The sequence below is a fragment of the Erpetoichthys calabaricus genome, chromosome 3, assembly GCF_900747795.2.
Source record: "Erpetoichthys calabaricus chromosome 3, fErpCal1.3, whole genome shotgun sequence".
In the NCBI taxonomy this organism is placed as follows: domain Eukaryota; kingdom Metazoa; phylum Chordata; class Cladistia; order Polypteriformes; family Polypteridae; genus Erpetoichthys; species Erpetoichthys calabaricus.
The window spans coordinates 279,348,627-279,362,638 of record NC_041396.2 but is presented as its reverse complement, the minus strand read 5'-3'; the positions used below and the strand labels follow the sequence as shown (position 1 = coordinate 279,362,638).

The 14,012-nt window shown below is 38.6% G+C and overlaps 1 protein-coding gene across 2 annotated transcripts in view; it reads left to right on the top strand.

Annotated features, from left to right (window-relative positions):
- The window catches only part of tnk1 (tyrosine kinase, non-receptor, 1), a 113,112-nt gene that overhangs the window by 28,546 nt on the left and 70,554 nt on the right, over positions 1 to 14,012 (top strand). For both annotated transcript variants that reach the window (XM_051925231.1, XM_028798424.2), the window contains exon 2: positions 3,674 to 3,843. In XM_051925231.1, the coding sequence (XP_051781191.1) occupies positions 3,678 to 3,843 (166 nt within the window). In that variant the 5' untranslated portion in view covers positions 3,674 to 3,677. The remainder of the gene's footprint in view (positions 1 to 3,673; positions 3,844 to 14,012) is intronic.

The window sequence follows — 14,012 nt, the reverse complement described above, 5'->3', positions numbered from 1 at the left end:
TTACAGTTGTTACATTTCTATTTTTTTCCATGACTGGAGTACCTCAAGATTATTTAACATCAGGCTGCTCGTTTAGTAATATGGATGTGTATTATGGAATTTTTTTATGGACTTTTTAATATTGTTTACTGTTCTCCAGTGTTGTTCAACAAATAACCCCAATTATATCATAAATGTTTTTATTTTTCATTCTGTTTCTAAAACATGATATTTAGAATTTTTCTTGGCAAGCATTACAAATTACATGATTTGTGTAATAAATGAAAAAATATTATTTTTGTGGTGGAGTAAGTTTTAAAATGAGCAATAGATGAAAGAGTATTAGGGACCTGGCAAAAAAAAAAAAATGAACAAGCCAAGGCCAAAGTACTGATAAATTGTCACGAAGAATCAAGCGGTGCAATCAGAAATTTAGATGAGAAAACACATGAACATTTAAAAACCTAACAGAAAGCAAACTCTAGCAAAATTTAAATAAGTCAAATATTTTTTTGGATTTTATCTCAAAATTAGGACAACAAGAGTACAGTGAGATTATTGTTTCAATGCTTCAAGGAATGATACCATGCATCACATGGTTGGGTACCACGTCACCAAAAACAGTAGCGCAAATTCCCCCCAAGATGGCTGCTGAAATGAAAATGACCTCAATAAAATAGCACTCAAAAGGGCAAAACCTAGCAGTAAACACGAAGAAAAACAAATAGACACTGGGATTACAACACTTGGGATCATGACACACACCCTCATCATGCCTAATTCAGAAATCCGTCTAAGATACATGTCTTTGGGATGTGCACCTGTTCTGCTAGGAATGAAACAAAAATAGCAGCAAGAAATGAAAGGATCAGAAGAAGAGATCAGTTGTGAGGCAGGTAAAGATCATAACCAGGAAGTCATAATAAGAATGCCAAAATCTTTAAATCAGAGCCAAAAAATGAAGTCAAGAGGGAAAGCAAAAAATCCTAAAGTAAGAAATCAAATAAAATAGAGATTAACCTATAAGTAAAAAGAAGCAGAATGTCTTTAATCTCAGGTAAAGAAAGGTCATCGTGGCAACGTTATACTGTATATTAACGTCGTGGTCCATAGAATTCTATCTCATATCTGAGGCAGAGAATAAACAAATGTGATGCAAATAAAATACCGCAAGTTAATTTCAAACAATAAATGTGAAAACAAAAGACCAAAACAGAAAACACAATCTCCATTGTCAAAAACCCCAAATGAGTGAAAGAAATTAAAATTGTAATAATTTAAATATAAGAAAGAACATTACAACACATACAGAGGCGTCTAGAAATCATGCAATGCTATATACAAACAATGGCAATTTCAAGATTTGAACCCCGAACTCTGGAGCTAATCACTACGCCACTGGCTTCCCCTATACATCTGTGAGGCCAGCAGCACACTTCATGACTTCTAGACAGAGAGTGTGCCAAACTTAACTACAGTTGCTGGATCTTGCCACCTTAAAAATATCAAATTACATTACTAGGAATCAGAGAGGAAGAATGGATTATATCACAACTCTACAGCACACTTTTAAATTTTCAAAGTATTATGAACTCTCTGCATTCTGACAGCTTATTACCTGAAGCACCAGTGTCTATAGAAATGTTTTCAGCATTTGCCAAGTTAGGTCATAAACCTGGCCCTTTATTTTTCCTTTTTGATATGGCATTACAAACACAAGATATCAAACAGACAGGCCTCTCTTCTGTTTGCACAATACAGAACACCCTCCTTTCTTCTTTCCTTTCAACTTTACTGCACGCATCGTACTTCAAGTTGAGCCATTGGTTGTCAGCTCACACACACACACACAAGTCTGCACCTTAGTCTCTGGGGATGTCAAACTACATAACTGGAAGCCTTCAGTGCATGCTAGAATTTGGCCATAACTCATCTATGTAAATTGAGTGTACAATTTAAAATCGCTGGAAAAGTTGTGAAGTTCAATGGGGGCCTAAGTTGTAGAAATAAGCCCCTTTTTGGATGATGGGCTGCAGGAAAAGTGCTACATAAACATTAATTGTTACTGATAGTGCCCTTTTTCAAAGTGCATTGAAATATTATAGTCATAGCATGTATTGACATACAGGTGTGTTAAAGCCAACAACAGAACAGTGAGTGGACAACCAAAGAATGAAGAGTTACAACTAGTGAGTGATGTGCGAACCCCACGTAATTTGGTGAAATCACAGAAATATTCGGAAACTTTGCTAAACTCTTCGAAATGCATTAAAGTTTATGGGAATGGAGGAACTGACTTTATTAAAATCAAAAAACATTCCATACACATAACTCAAGTTTTACAAAAAAAAAAAGGTTTGAAACAAATCAGCCCCCCACCCCTGAGAAAGAGAGCTAGTCCAGCAGTGTAAAACTATGCTAGTAAAGACAAATGAATAGATATAAAATAAATGAGTTAAGATAAATGGAGTTAAAGAGGGGAGAGAACATGCTTTCTCAATTTAAATGCTTATTCTAAAATGTTATTGATTAGATCCTGCCAGGTTCTGAAAAAGTTTTGTATAGATCCTCTAAGTGATAGTTAGATATTTTCCAGTTTCAAATAGTATATAACATCAGTTACCCACTAACTTAAAATAGGAGAGTTAGGATTTTTCTAATTGAGCAAGATACATCTACGTGCCAATAGTGGAACTGAACTGGTTTTGAGTGGATTATAATGGGGTAATGTGTCCCTGAGGGCTAGGGAAACATCTGCTGACTATGCTAGATTGATTATTATGACCAAAAATGTGACGTGGGCTGTGAGGCAGCAGTGCTAACCACTCAAACTTCAAAAGACACATACAGATAAACACCCCAAGCAAAATACAACAAATTGTGATCAAATAGCAGAAAGTACAACTATAGATCATTGCACTCTCAGAGTTCCAGTCTTGGGGTACACATTGGCCAAGCCACAAAGTGGCAGCCGAAAACAGCCTCATTTCATTGTTTGAAGTTGCACCTCAGGGTGTAGCGGGAATATCTTGTTTGTTTCGTATGTATCTGTGTAGATGTTTTGCACTTCTTTCTGTAAATAGCAGTAAAGCTCTTGTTATTACTATTTCTCAGGGTATCCTGTGTGTTCTAACAAGGGGACGGCTCCTTTAGGCTTATTTTGAGATTGTAGCTGGGCGCATGGCTAATTAGGCATGCAAACTAGTCATGCGGTGCTGTGCTGCCAGCGCATAGGGTTCAGTGTTATATATCCGGTGGCAGTACTCATTATGGTCTTCAAGTGCACCCCTCAAATGAAAATACTGTTTTTTTTGTTTCTTAAATACATGCAGGGAGGTTGGTTGGAGTACTGATCAGGTCATGACAACACGTATGCGTGAAGCAGATCAGCAACAATCTAACAGTACACACGAGTGAAAGTTCTGTGCAGGACTGCTACGGCTCTGTGGCGTCACACTGGCATGGCAAAGTATTATGGGGCAGTGGGAAAAAAAAAGTTTGCCTAAGCTGGCCGTACAGCAGATTAAAAGGAACATATTCAGCGAACAATAGATGAACACAACATATTTGCTCCAGAAAAACACTTTGGCAAATATTGTTGATCAACACAGTCAAAGTCACAGCAGCAGAATGTCAAATACTGAAGTCAGAAGTGCTCCCATACTACCTTAAGTCTGTTTTGTCCATCGTTCAGGTTAATGATGCTACCAGACCAGAATGCTGACTGGTTGCTGCAGCTCCTCACTGAGGTTCAGTTGGAGAGATTCTACACACGGATCCGAGATGAACTCAATGTCACCCTCCTGGAACATTTTGACACTGTCAAACCATCAGACCTGGAGCAGATTGGAATTGGCAGGCCGGGTGAGTGCAGAAATCACTTTTATGAGTACATACAATAAAATTGTGTTTTCTACAATGTTGTTGATGATGATCAAGCAGGGCACTGCTTTTGTTTTACATAACCCTTAACTTTTGTGTATAAAGCTGGAATTTATTCCACTTTATGTGTCTCAGTAACTAAGGCGCTGGAGTTTAAAACAAAATGATGTTATGTACATCTTCAACTTACTGTGTGACCTCAGGGGAATCACTTAGCCTGTCTGTGCTCCCATTGTAAAAATGTAGTTTTGCAATTGTGTATTAAATGTAATGACTGTATTCATTTACAGAGAGGTGCTACATAAAATAAAAGTTTTTTTTTTAATTTTATGTTGGCACTGATCCCCCAGGCCTCTTTTAACAAAAGAAATATTGAATCTCAGTGAGACTGATTTGAATCTACAGTATACAGCACCTTCTTTTTCATAATCCACTTAGTCCAGTTATAGGTTTGGGAGGGCTGATGTTATCCCCACAGCACTGAGAGCAAAGTAGGAATCCGCTCTGAATGGTGCGCCAATTCATTGCTGTTCACGTTCACTCGTATTGAGGCAGTTCATAGTCACCAAAGTACCCAGAGATATATCCACATGGACATAGCAAGAATATGAAAGCTTCCCAGATCAGAATCAGGATCAGATTCACTTTTTTTCGCCAGAAATTAATGTATAAGAATTTGACTTGATAGATTTTGAGCTGCTTATAACAGAATACAGCATCACATACAAATAACATAAATAGTACAAGTTAAAAAGAAAAACTTCAAACAAAGTTGAAGAATAGTACAATTATAAAAGAGATGTGCAAATGATGATGTGCAAGTGAAAGTGCAAGTGTGCAGTGTGTATGCACATGCACACCCATACATGTACATACACTGTACACACACACACACACCTTCATACAGTACATGACAGAACGCATGAATATACAAAAAAGTCAGGCTGTTTCTGGTTTGAGTGGGTGATGGCTCTGGGAAAGAAACTAATGAGGTGTCTGTTAGTTTTAGTTTTAATTGACCTGAAGTGTTTACCAGAGGGGAGTTTATGGATGAGCTCAGTGAGATGAGTCCATGGTGGTCCTTTTGGGATAGTTAGTGACGCAAGATATCTACAGGTCTATGACAGATGGAAAAGCACAGCCAATTATTTTCTCAGCAGACCTCACAACACGCTGTAATTTATTTTTGGAATGTGCCGTTGCTGAACCAAACCAGACAACAATGAAGAATGTGATCACACTTTCAATTATGGCTTTGTAAAATTGAACTTTGATTGGCTGGGAAATATTTAATTTCTTTAGCTGACGTAAGAAGTACAATCGCTGCAGTGCCTTTTTAGTGATGTAGGTGGTGTTAACGTCCCAGCTGAGAGTATTTGTGATAGTTGTGCCCACAAATTTGAAGAATACCACTATATTGACTACAGAATCATTCATTTCTAGTGGGAGAGGTGGTAACTGCTGTTTGTGAAAGTCAAAGACCATTTCCACTGTCTTGGTGGTATTGAGCACTAGGTTGTTGGAAGCACACCAAGACACAAGACGAGACTCCTCTTTTCTGTAAGCTGTTTTGTTACCATTAGTGTCATCAGCGAACTTAATGATTTTAACTGAAGGATCAGTAGACCTGCAGTCATTGATGTACAAGGAATAAAGTAGGGAGGAAAAAAAAAAAGCTTTGAGTGGCACCTGTACTAATACAGAGACAATCTGAGAGATGGGAGCCCACGCAACATATTTTTTCCAGTTTATCAGAAAACTGTAAATCCATATACAGATAGAAGGAATCAATTCAGTTTGTAGAAGTTTAGGTAACAAAAGGTCGGAGACAATGGTGTTAAAAGCTGAACAAACAGTATTCTGGTATAAGTTCCTTAATGTCCCGATGCTCCAGCACAATGTGAAGGCCCATGTTGATGGCATCAAGCACAAATCTATTTGTTCGAGGCAGTGCTAGCATTCGAACATGGGCTGCTGCATCTGTGAGGCAGCAGAACTAACCACCATGTTGATATTTTACGCTAACCTTATAAAATGAAAATGAAATAGAATATGATTTAAAGGCCAAATTTTATGATATCACAGAAATTTCAAAGACCCCTATGATTTCATAATGGTTGTCAAGTTTGGTTCTGGGAATTCAATGTGCTGCAGGGTTTCTTGCCTTTATCATGATTCCTGTCTAAATATGTAGGTCATTTCTTCTTTTGCTTTTTATTATTTAAACCGTTGCTACACCAAAAGAACAATGACATTAATAATTTGGCTGGAAAAAATTAGAAATATATTTCTGTGTTTTTAAATATATTTGTGAGTTTGTTTTTAATTGATGTTAGAAGGCTCTAACAGATTTCACTATTCCACAACATGTAGGTACAGGCAATTAAATTCATAACATAAGATAACACTCATAAACCCGCTTAATCCAACTCAGGGTCAAGAGGTGGCTTTTTATCAACAAGAATAGAGGTCAGCACAAAGGTATGGTGGTTAGTGGTGCTGCCTTCCAGGCCCAGCTTCCTGGTTTTAACTCATTCGCCGTCTCATTCTCCTTGTGGAGTTTGCTTTTAGCAATTTCCTTTTTCAGCAGGAAGAGTAGATCAGAGGTAGAGTAAAACTTTATGAATTGGACAAGGACATCTCAGGACATCATAATGCCTGCATGTATTTGTCACAAGTTTTTAGATGAATCTCTTTTTAACCCTCAAAATCATAGACTTTCCATTGCTGATACGTCATACATTTACTCTGTCATCCTCTCCATGCCATATACACTCTATGGACAAAAGTATTGGGACGCCTGTCCATTACACCAAAAAGGATTTTGATGACATTGCATTCAAATACATAGACTTTAATATGGAGTTGGACCCCCCTTTGCAGCTATAACAGCTTCCACTCTTCTTGGAAGTTTTTCCACAATATTTTGGAGTGTTTCTGTGGGAATTTGTGCCCATTCATTCTGCAGAGCATTTATGAGGCCAGGCACTGATGTTGAATGGGAAGGCTTGGCTCATAATCTCCATTCCAGTTCATCCCAAAGGTGTTCGATGGGGTTGAGGTCAGGGCTCTGTGTGGGCCAGTCAAGTTCTTCCAAATCGAACTCATCCAACCATGTTTTTATGGACCTTGCTTTGTGCACTAGGGCACAGTCATGCTGGAATAGAAAAGGGCCTTCCCCAAACTGTTTCCACAAAGTTGGAAGCATAGCGTTGTTCAAAATGTTTTGGTATGCTGAAACATTAAGATTGCCCTTTACTGGAAATAAGGAACCTAGCCCAAACCCTGAAAAACAGCTCCACACCATTATCCCTTCACCACCTAACTTCACAGTTGGCACAATGTAGTCAGGCAGATAATGTTCTCCAGGCATCTTCCAAACCCATCTGACTGCCAAACAGAGAAGAGTGATTTGTCATTCCATAAAACACATTTCCACTTCTACACAGTCCAGTGGCGGTCTGCTTTATACCACTCGATCCAATGTTTGGCATTGGACTTGGTGATGTGTGGCTTGCATGCACCTGCTCGGCCATGGAAACACATTCCATGAAGTTCCTGCTGCACAGTTTTTGTGCTTACATTAATGTCAGTGGAAGTTTGGAACTCTTTAGTTATGGAATCAGTAGAGCGTTGACGACTTTAAAGCACCATGTACCTTAGCAATCATTGACCCCACTCTGTGACTTTACATGGTCTTCTGCTTCATGGTTGAGTTGCTGTTGTTCCTCAATGCTTCCACTTTCCAATAACACCACTTACAGCTGGCCATAGAATATCCAGTAGGGATGAAATTTCACAAACCGTCTTATTTCAGAGATGGCATCCTATCACAGTGCCATGGTTGAAGTCACTGAGCTCTTCAGAACTAGCCATTTTGTTTCACAAATGCTTGTAAATGGAGACTGCATGGCGAGGTGCTTGATTTAATATGCCTGTGGCAATGGGTCTGATTGAAACAACTGAATTCAATAATTAAGAGGTGTGTCCCAGTACTTTTGTCCATATATTTATTTATTTATTTAATTTATTTATAAAGCACTTTAAAAACAACCTCAAGGCTGACCAAAGTGCTGTACAAAGAAAAACAACACATAAACACATAAGAACTAAAGAGATTCTTAATAGAAAGTATAAAAAGTATACAAATAGCCAACATATTATATAGGGTTAAAAGCCAGAGAGTAAAAATCTGTTTTTAAATAGGATTTAAAGGCAGCTAGCGAAGGAGCCTGCCTAATGTGCAATGGAAAATCGTTCCAGAGTTTTGGGGCTGCAACTGAAAAAGCTCGATCACCTCAGAGTTTGCATCATGCCTTGGGAATGCCTAAAAGCATCTGGTCTGCTGACCTGAGAGAGCGAGACGGTACATAAGGGTGCAGCAGTTCCGACAAATAAAGAAGGGCACACCCATTAAAAGATTTAAAAACAAATACAAGGATCTTAAAATGGATTCGAAAACGAATTGGAAGCCAGTGGAGGGAAGCCAAAATCAGGGTAACATGCTCATGCTTTCTTGTGCCAGTTAAAAATCGAGCAGCAGCGTTTTGCACCAGCTGTAGGCAAGCCATGGAGGACTGGCTAATTCCAAAAAGAAGCAAATTGCAGTAATCTAGACGAGATGTTATAAAAGCATGTATCACTGTTTCAAGGTTGCGCTTAGACAACACAGGCTTGATTTTTGATAGCTGCCTCAACTGGAAAAAGCAAGATTTTACCACTGCGTTCACATGGCTATCAAGTTTTAAAGTGGAATCCATTTTTACACCTAAATTTGTGATCATGGATTTCTCAAATTGAGCCACAGTGGAAAGGTCGATGCAGGGTGTCCCGCTGGTGCTATTGGGCCTAAATAGCATGACTTCTGTTTTGTTCTCATTAAAATTTAGAAAATTTAATGCCATCCAACTCCTTATGTCAATAAGGCAATCAAGCAGGGGCTGGACAGAACATGGACCTTGGCGCTTCAGAGGGAAATACACCTGACAGTCATCTGCATAAAGATGAAAGGAAATACAGTGTTTCCGAAAAATAGCGCCGAGTGGCAGCAGGTACAAGGAGAACAGAAGAGGTCCCAGGATGGAGCCCTGTGGTACCCCCCAGGGAAGGGCAACAGAGGTGGAAGTAAAATCATCAGTACTGACACAAAACCTTCTATCTGAAAGACAGGACCTAAACCATTGGAGAACTGAACCTGTGATGCCCACCCACTGCTCCAACCTAGAGATGAGGATCTCATGGTCTATCGTGTCAAATGCAGCTGTTAAATCCAAAAGCATAAGTAGTACACAGTCACCAGAGTCCACTGTCAAAAGAATATCATTAAAAACCCTTAACAGAGAGGACTCAGTGCTGTGGTGAGTTTTAAACCCAGACTGGAACACTTCCAGAATTGCATGTTCATCCAGAAAGGACTTCAGTTGGGTATAGATGACTTTTTCCAAGAGTTTGGACAAAAAAGGTAGCTTGGAAATAGGCCTAAAGTTAGACATAACAGAGTGGTCCAGACCCGTTTTTTTCAGCAGTGGTTGCACGACAGCATGTTTAAAATGTTTAGGCACCACACTAGAGGTTAAACTACTATTAATAATAGTAAGAATAGAAGGACCCAAGGTAGAAAAGACCTCCTTAAGAAGTCGAGGAGGAACAACATCAAGGGGGGAGCCGGATGGCTTCATACTGAAAACCAGCTGCTTTAAAAAGGACAAAGTGACAGGCTCGAAGTGGTCAAACACAGCCAAACAGGATATTAAAATGGACGGATCATGAGAAGGTGGTGAAATGAGTGCCCTAGGGCTTACAACCTTCTTCAAGAAAAAGTAAAGAAATTTATCGCAAGTTTCCCTAGAGGCTTCCAGAAAGACAGGTTCATGAACATTAAGTTCAGAACTCAATGTGTTAAAAAGTGTATGTTATAGTGTATAACATATAGTGTATGTTATATATGTAGGATCCATATCCCTGAATATTTTTTAACCACAGATAATATTTAATAATCTCTGCAAGTTTTTTTCAAATGAGATATACAATATTATTCTGTCATATTTATCAGTAAGAGGTCTGCTGTACTCCCATACTCTTGAAGTCATATTTAAACAATGCCTGGAGAATTTACACAAAGAAAGCAGGAGCAGTTTTACAAACAACTTTGTATGGGTACATTTATAATGTGGGGTAGCATGTTATTAAATGTGCATCTTTGCCATTCATGAATTACGACATTCATGATTTACACAAAAACGAGTATTTTTTTTAAGTATACAACATAAATGTATGTATGTTTATATGTACATTTGTGTAGAGTATATATGTGCCTTGTCCATGGATTGTTCCTGATCCTTGTTGGTATAGGCTGCAGCTTCCTCTTGACCCTGCTTTGCATAAGTGGGTTTAGAAGATGGATAGGTGAATGGATACATGCATAAATACTCTATACATAGCATCCATCTACCTTAGTTTTTTGTATATATAAATACTAAATGTATAAAATGCCAAGGTCTGTCCATCTGCCGTGCAATTATGATATACTGAGGGTAGAAACATGATATTAATCATAATCAAAAGCTTCTGACCTAATAAGTTTTGCAAATTCAAAAAACTTGAGGTAATGGCAACCTCGAGAAAATGACCTGTGGTTGTGTATTTATGGAAACGTGACTGAGAAACAACATAGCAGAATGAAAAAGAAGAGCAGTCACTTTGGCTGAGCATCAGAAGTCAATTATGTGATGAACAACACTGTAATTGGAAGAAAGAAAGGGAAGAAGACCAGTGACATCTTCTCAGTAGTGATTAAGTGATGAAGACCAAAAGGATATGGTACATGCGTGTCCATAATTCACAGTCATGTGTAAGAATTGTATTTATTGAAAATCGAACATCAAACTTTATTAATGTCAATAAAGGATGGCAACTGATAACCACCATAACGTCAAAAAGAAAATGAATAGGGGCGACACCTGCTGAGCATCACGCAGATATCACGAATTAGCAAAGTTATTAGTATCAAGCTGTGCTTTTTCATGTTGAAAACAAAACAATGTTGCCAAAAGAGAACAGTTGCACTCGCTGTAAATGAGCCACCAGAAGTAGTAAAATACATCGACTTATTTTATATATATATGTGGAATCCCACTGTAACGAAATTCATGGGAACATAAAAATATTTAGTTATTAGCAAAATACCCGCGCTTCATAGCGGAGAAGTAGTGTGTTAAAGAGGTTATGTAAACATATATATACATATACATATATATATATACATATCTACATATACACATATCTACGTATACATATATACATACATATATACATATCTGCGGTGGGTTGGCACCCTGCCCGGGATTGGTTCCTGCCTTGTGCCCTGTGTTGGCTGGGATTGGCTCCAGCAGACCCCCGTGACCCTGTGGTTAGGAATATAGCGGGTTGGAAAATGGATGGATGGATGGATATATACATATACACATCCACACATATATATATATATATATATATATATATATATATATATATATATATATATATATATATATATATATACACATACACACATATCAACATATATATACACATACATATACACACATACATACACACACACATACACATATATACATATACACATACATACATAGTGCATTGTAACACGGGCTGTGATTGTTACATGGGAGGGAGACGACAAATCACAGCTTCCCGCTTTCTAATCGAGCCTGTGGTTGGTGCTTTGACGGATGCCCAGATCCCACAGTATCTCCCCTTAGGAGAGGCGTTAGGCAAGTGTAACTGAATAGCGGTGCTGCAAGTTTAGCTTTACACCTGTTTTTAAGGCTTATTGACTGAAAGGGGCTTTCATGAAAAAAGTTAGGGCTTTGCTACAGAATACACCCTCCACAAGTTAAGGAAGTAAAAATAAAGGTATTTCTGTTTTATTTAAACCTTTTAAGTTTGTATGCGGGCGGTATGGTGGCGCAGTGAAAGGTGCCAGTTAGGAGGCCAGGGTTCGCTTCCCTGCGTGGAGTTAGAATGTTCTCCCCGTGTCTCTCTGGGTTTCCTCCGGGTACTCCAGTTTCCTCCCACAGTCCAAAGACATGCAGGTTAGGTGCATTGGCGATTCTAAATTGTCCGTGGTGTGTGTGGGTGTGTGCGCCCTGCGGTGGGCTGGCACCTTGCCAGGGGTTTGTTTCCTGCCTTGTGCCCTGTGTTGGCAGGGATTGGCTCATGTATTTAGGATATAGCGGGTTGGATAATGGATGGATGGACATTTGTATGCATAGCCCCATTTGCCCATTTTCATTTTTTTTCTTTCTTCAGTAATATTTCAGCAAACCCGGAGCTTGTCAGGTCAAATCCTGGTACTGACACCACTGTGTGACCCTGAGGAAGTCACTTCACCTGCCTTGCTGCAAAAAACAAAAGTAATGTAACAAATTGTACCTCAGATGTTGCAAGTTTCTGGGATAAAGGCATAAGTCAAATAGATAAATATGTATTATACACATAGGAACTGTTCATTTATTTTCAGTTAAGTCATCTGCAGCAAACCTTTATAAATGAGGGTTTCTCCTTTTTAGATAGTGCAAACTGTTTCTTCTTCATTGAGGTTTTCTCTTGGAGAGCTTTCTTCATTTCATTGAAAATTAAAGCAGCAGCTGCCAAAATATGTAGCTTTCTTATTAATTTTTCATAACTTTATAAAGTAACATAAAAGGTTTAAATACTGGTTATCCTTTTACACTAAAATATTACTAAAGAGATACAAAAAAAGTAAAATGCATATGTTGTTTTTCTTTAAGGAGATTAAATATTACTGAAGAAAGAAAAAAAAACTAAAACAGCCAAATGGGGCTATGCATACGAACTTAAAAGGTTTAAATAAAACAGAAATATATACCTTTCTTTTTACTTCCTTAACTTGTGGAGGGTGTATCCTGTAGCAAAGCCCTAAGTTTTTTCGTGAAAGCCCGTTTCAGTCAATAAGTCTTAAAAACAGGTGTAAAGATATTGACAATAAGCTACGCAAACCCACCAAGACATGGAATCGTTTAAATCAAGGCGCGAGTCGAAAAACAGCATCCCATACTATTAGTTAACGATTAACACATTTCTATATGTATTGTAAGCATACAATACAACTGATAATATGTTGCGCTTTTTTATCTGGTGTACCGACATTTTTGCGCGTTTAACGGCTGAAATCTAACGTGGTTTGTGCCCTTCAGAATGAAAACAGTTTGCATTTACCTTTTTAATAAAAGGCGAGCTTTTAAGCCTGAGAAATCACCCCGTAAATGCACACGTTTAATTGCACATGTGTTAATATGTATGCTTACACAGTATTAAAAGACACTCAACAATTAACGTCATTTACCTTCGTTCCCGCGTTTGACTCGTGCTGTAAATCTCTTCCTCGTTTTCAGTTCACGTGATTACGTAGGAGGCGTAATATGTGATGACGCGATACGTGACTCCGCCTCCTCCATTAGAGTATATGGCCAAAAAACAGGTTCCAGTTATGACCATTACACGTAGAATTTCGAAATGAAACCTGCCTAACTTTTGTAAGTAAGCTGTAAGGAATGAGCCTGCCAAATTTCAGCCATCTACCAACACGGGAAGTTGGAGAATTAATGATGAGTGAGTGAGTGAGTGAGTGAGTGAGTGAGTGAGTGAGTGAGTCAGTCAGTCAGTCAGTCAGTCAGTCAGTCAGTCAGTCAGTCAGTCAGTCAGTCAGTCAGTCAGTCAGTGAGGGCTTTGCCTTTTATTAGTATAGATAATTGGAATTTCATTATAACGAATACAGGGAAATACGTATACTATTGTGACCAGGGTCACTCACGATTTGCCATCTCTGACAGCATCAGCACAAGGACAGCTCCATAGCTCTTCTGCGTCTGGTAAACAGCGAAACAAAGGCAAAGTACTTGGTTGTCCTTTGCAGGATCAGACTTACCACACACTCTGCTCTTCCTCGCACTCTCATGGTCTGTCACAGCAGTGATTCTGAGCCGGTGGTGTTCTTCTAATCTGAAGATGGGAGCGAAACCAGGACAATTGCCCATGTCGTGGCTTCTGCCTTGAGTGTTGAAGTAACAGCTCCTATTTTGAATGAAGTCTTGGGACTGTACCTCCCTTCTGTATACTTTTTCCTTGGA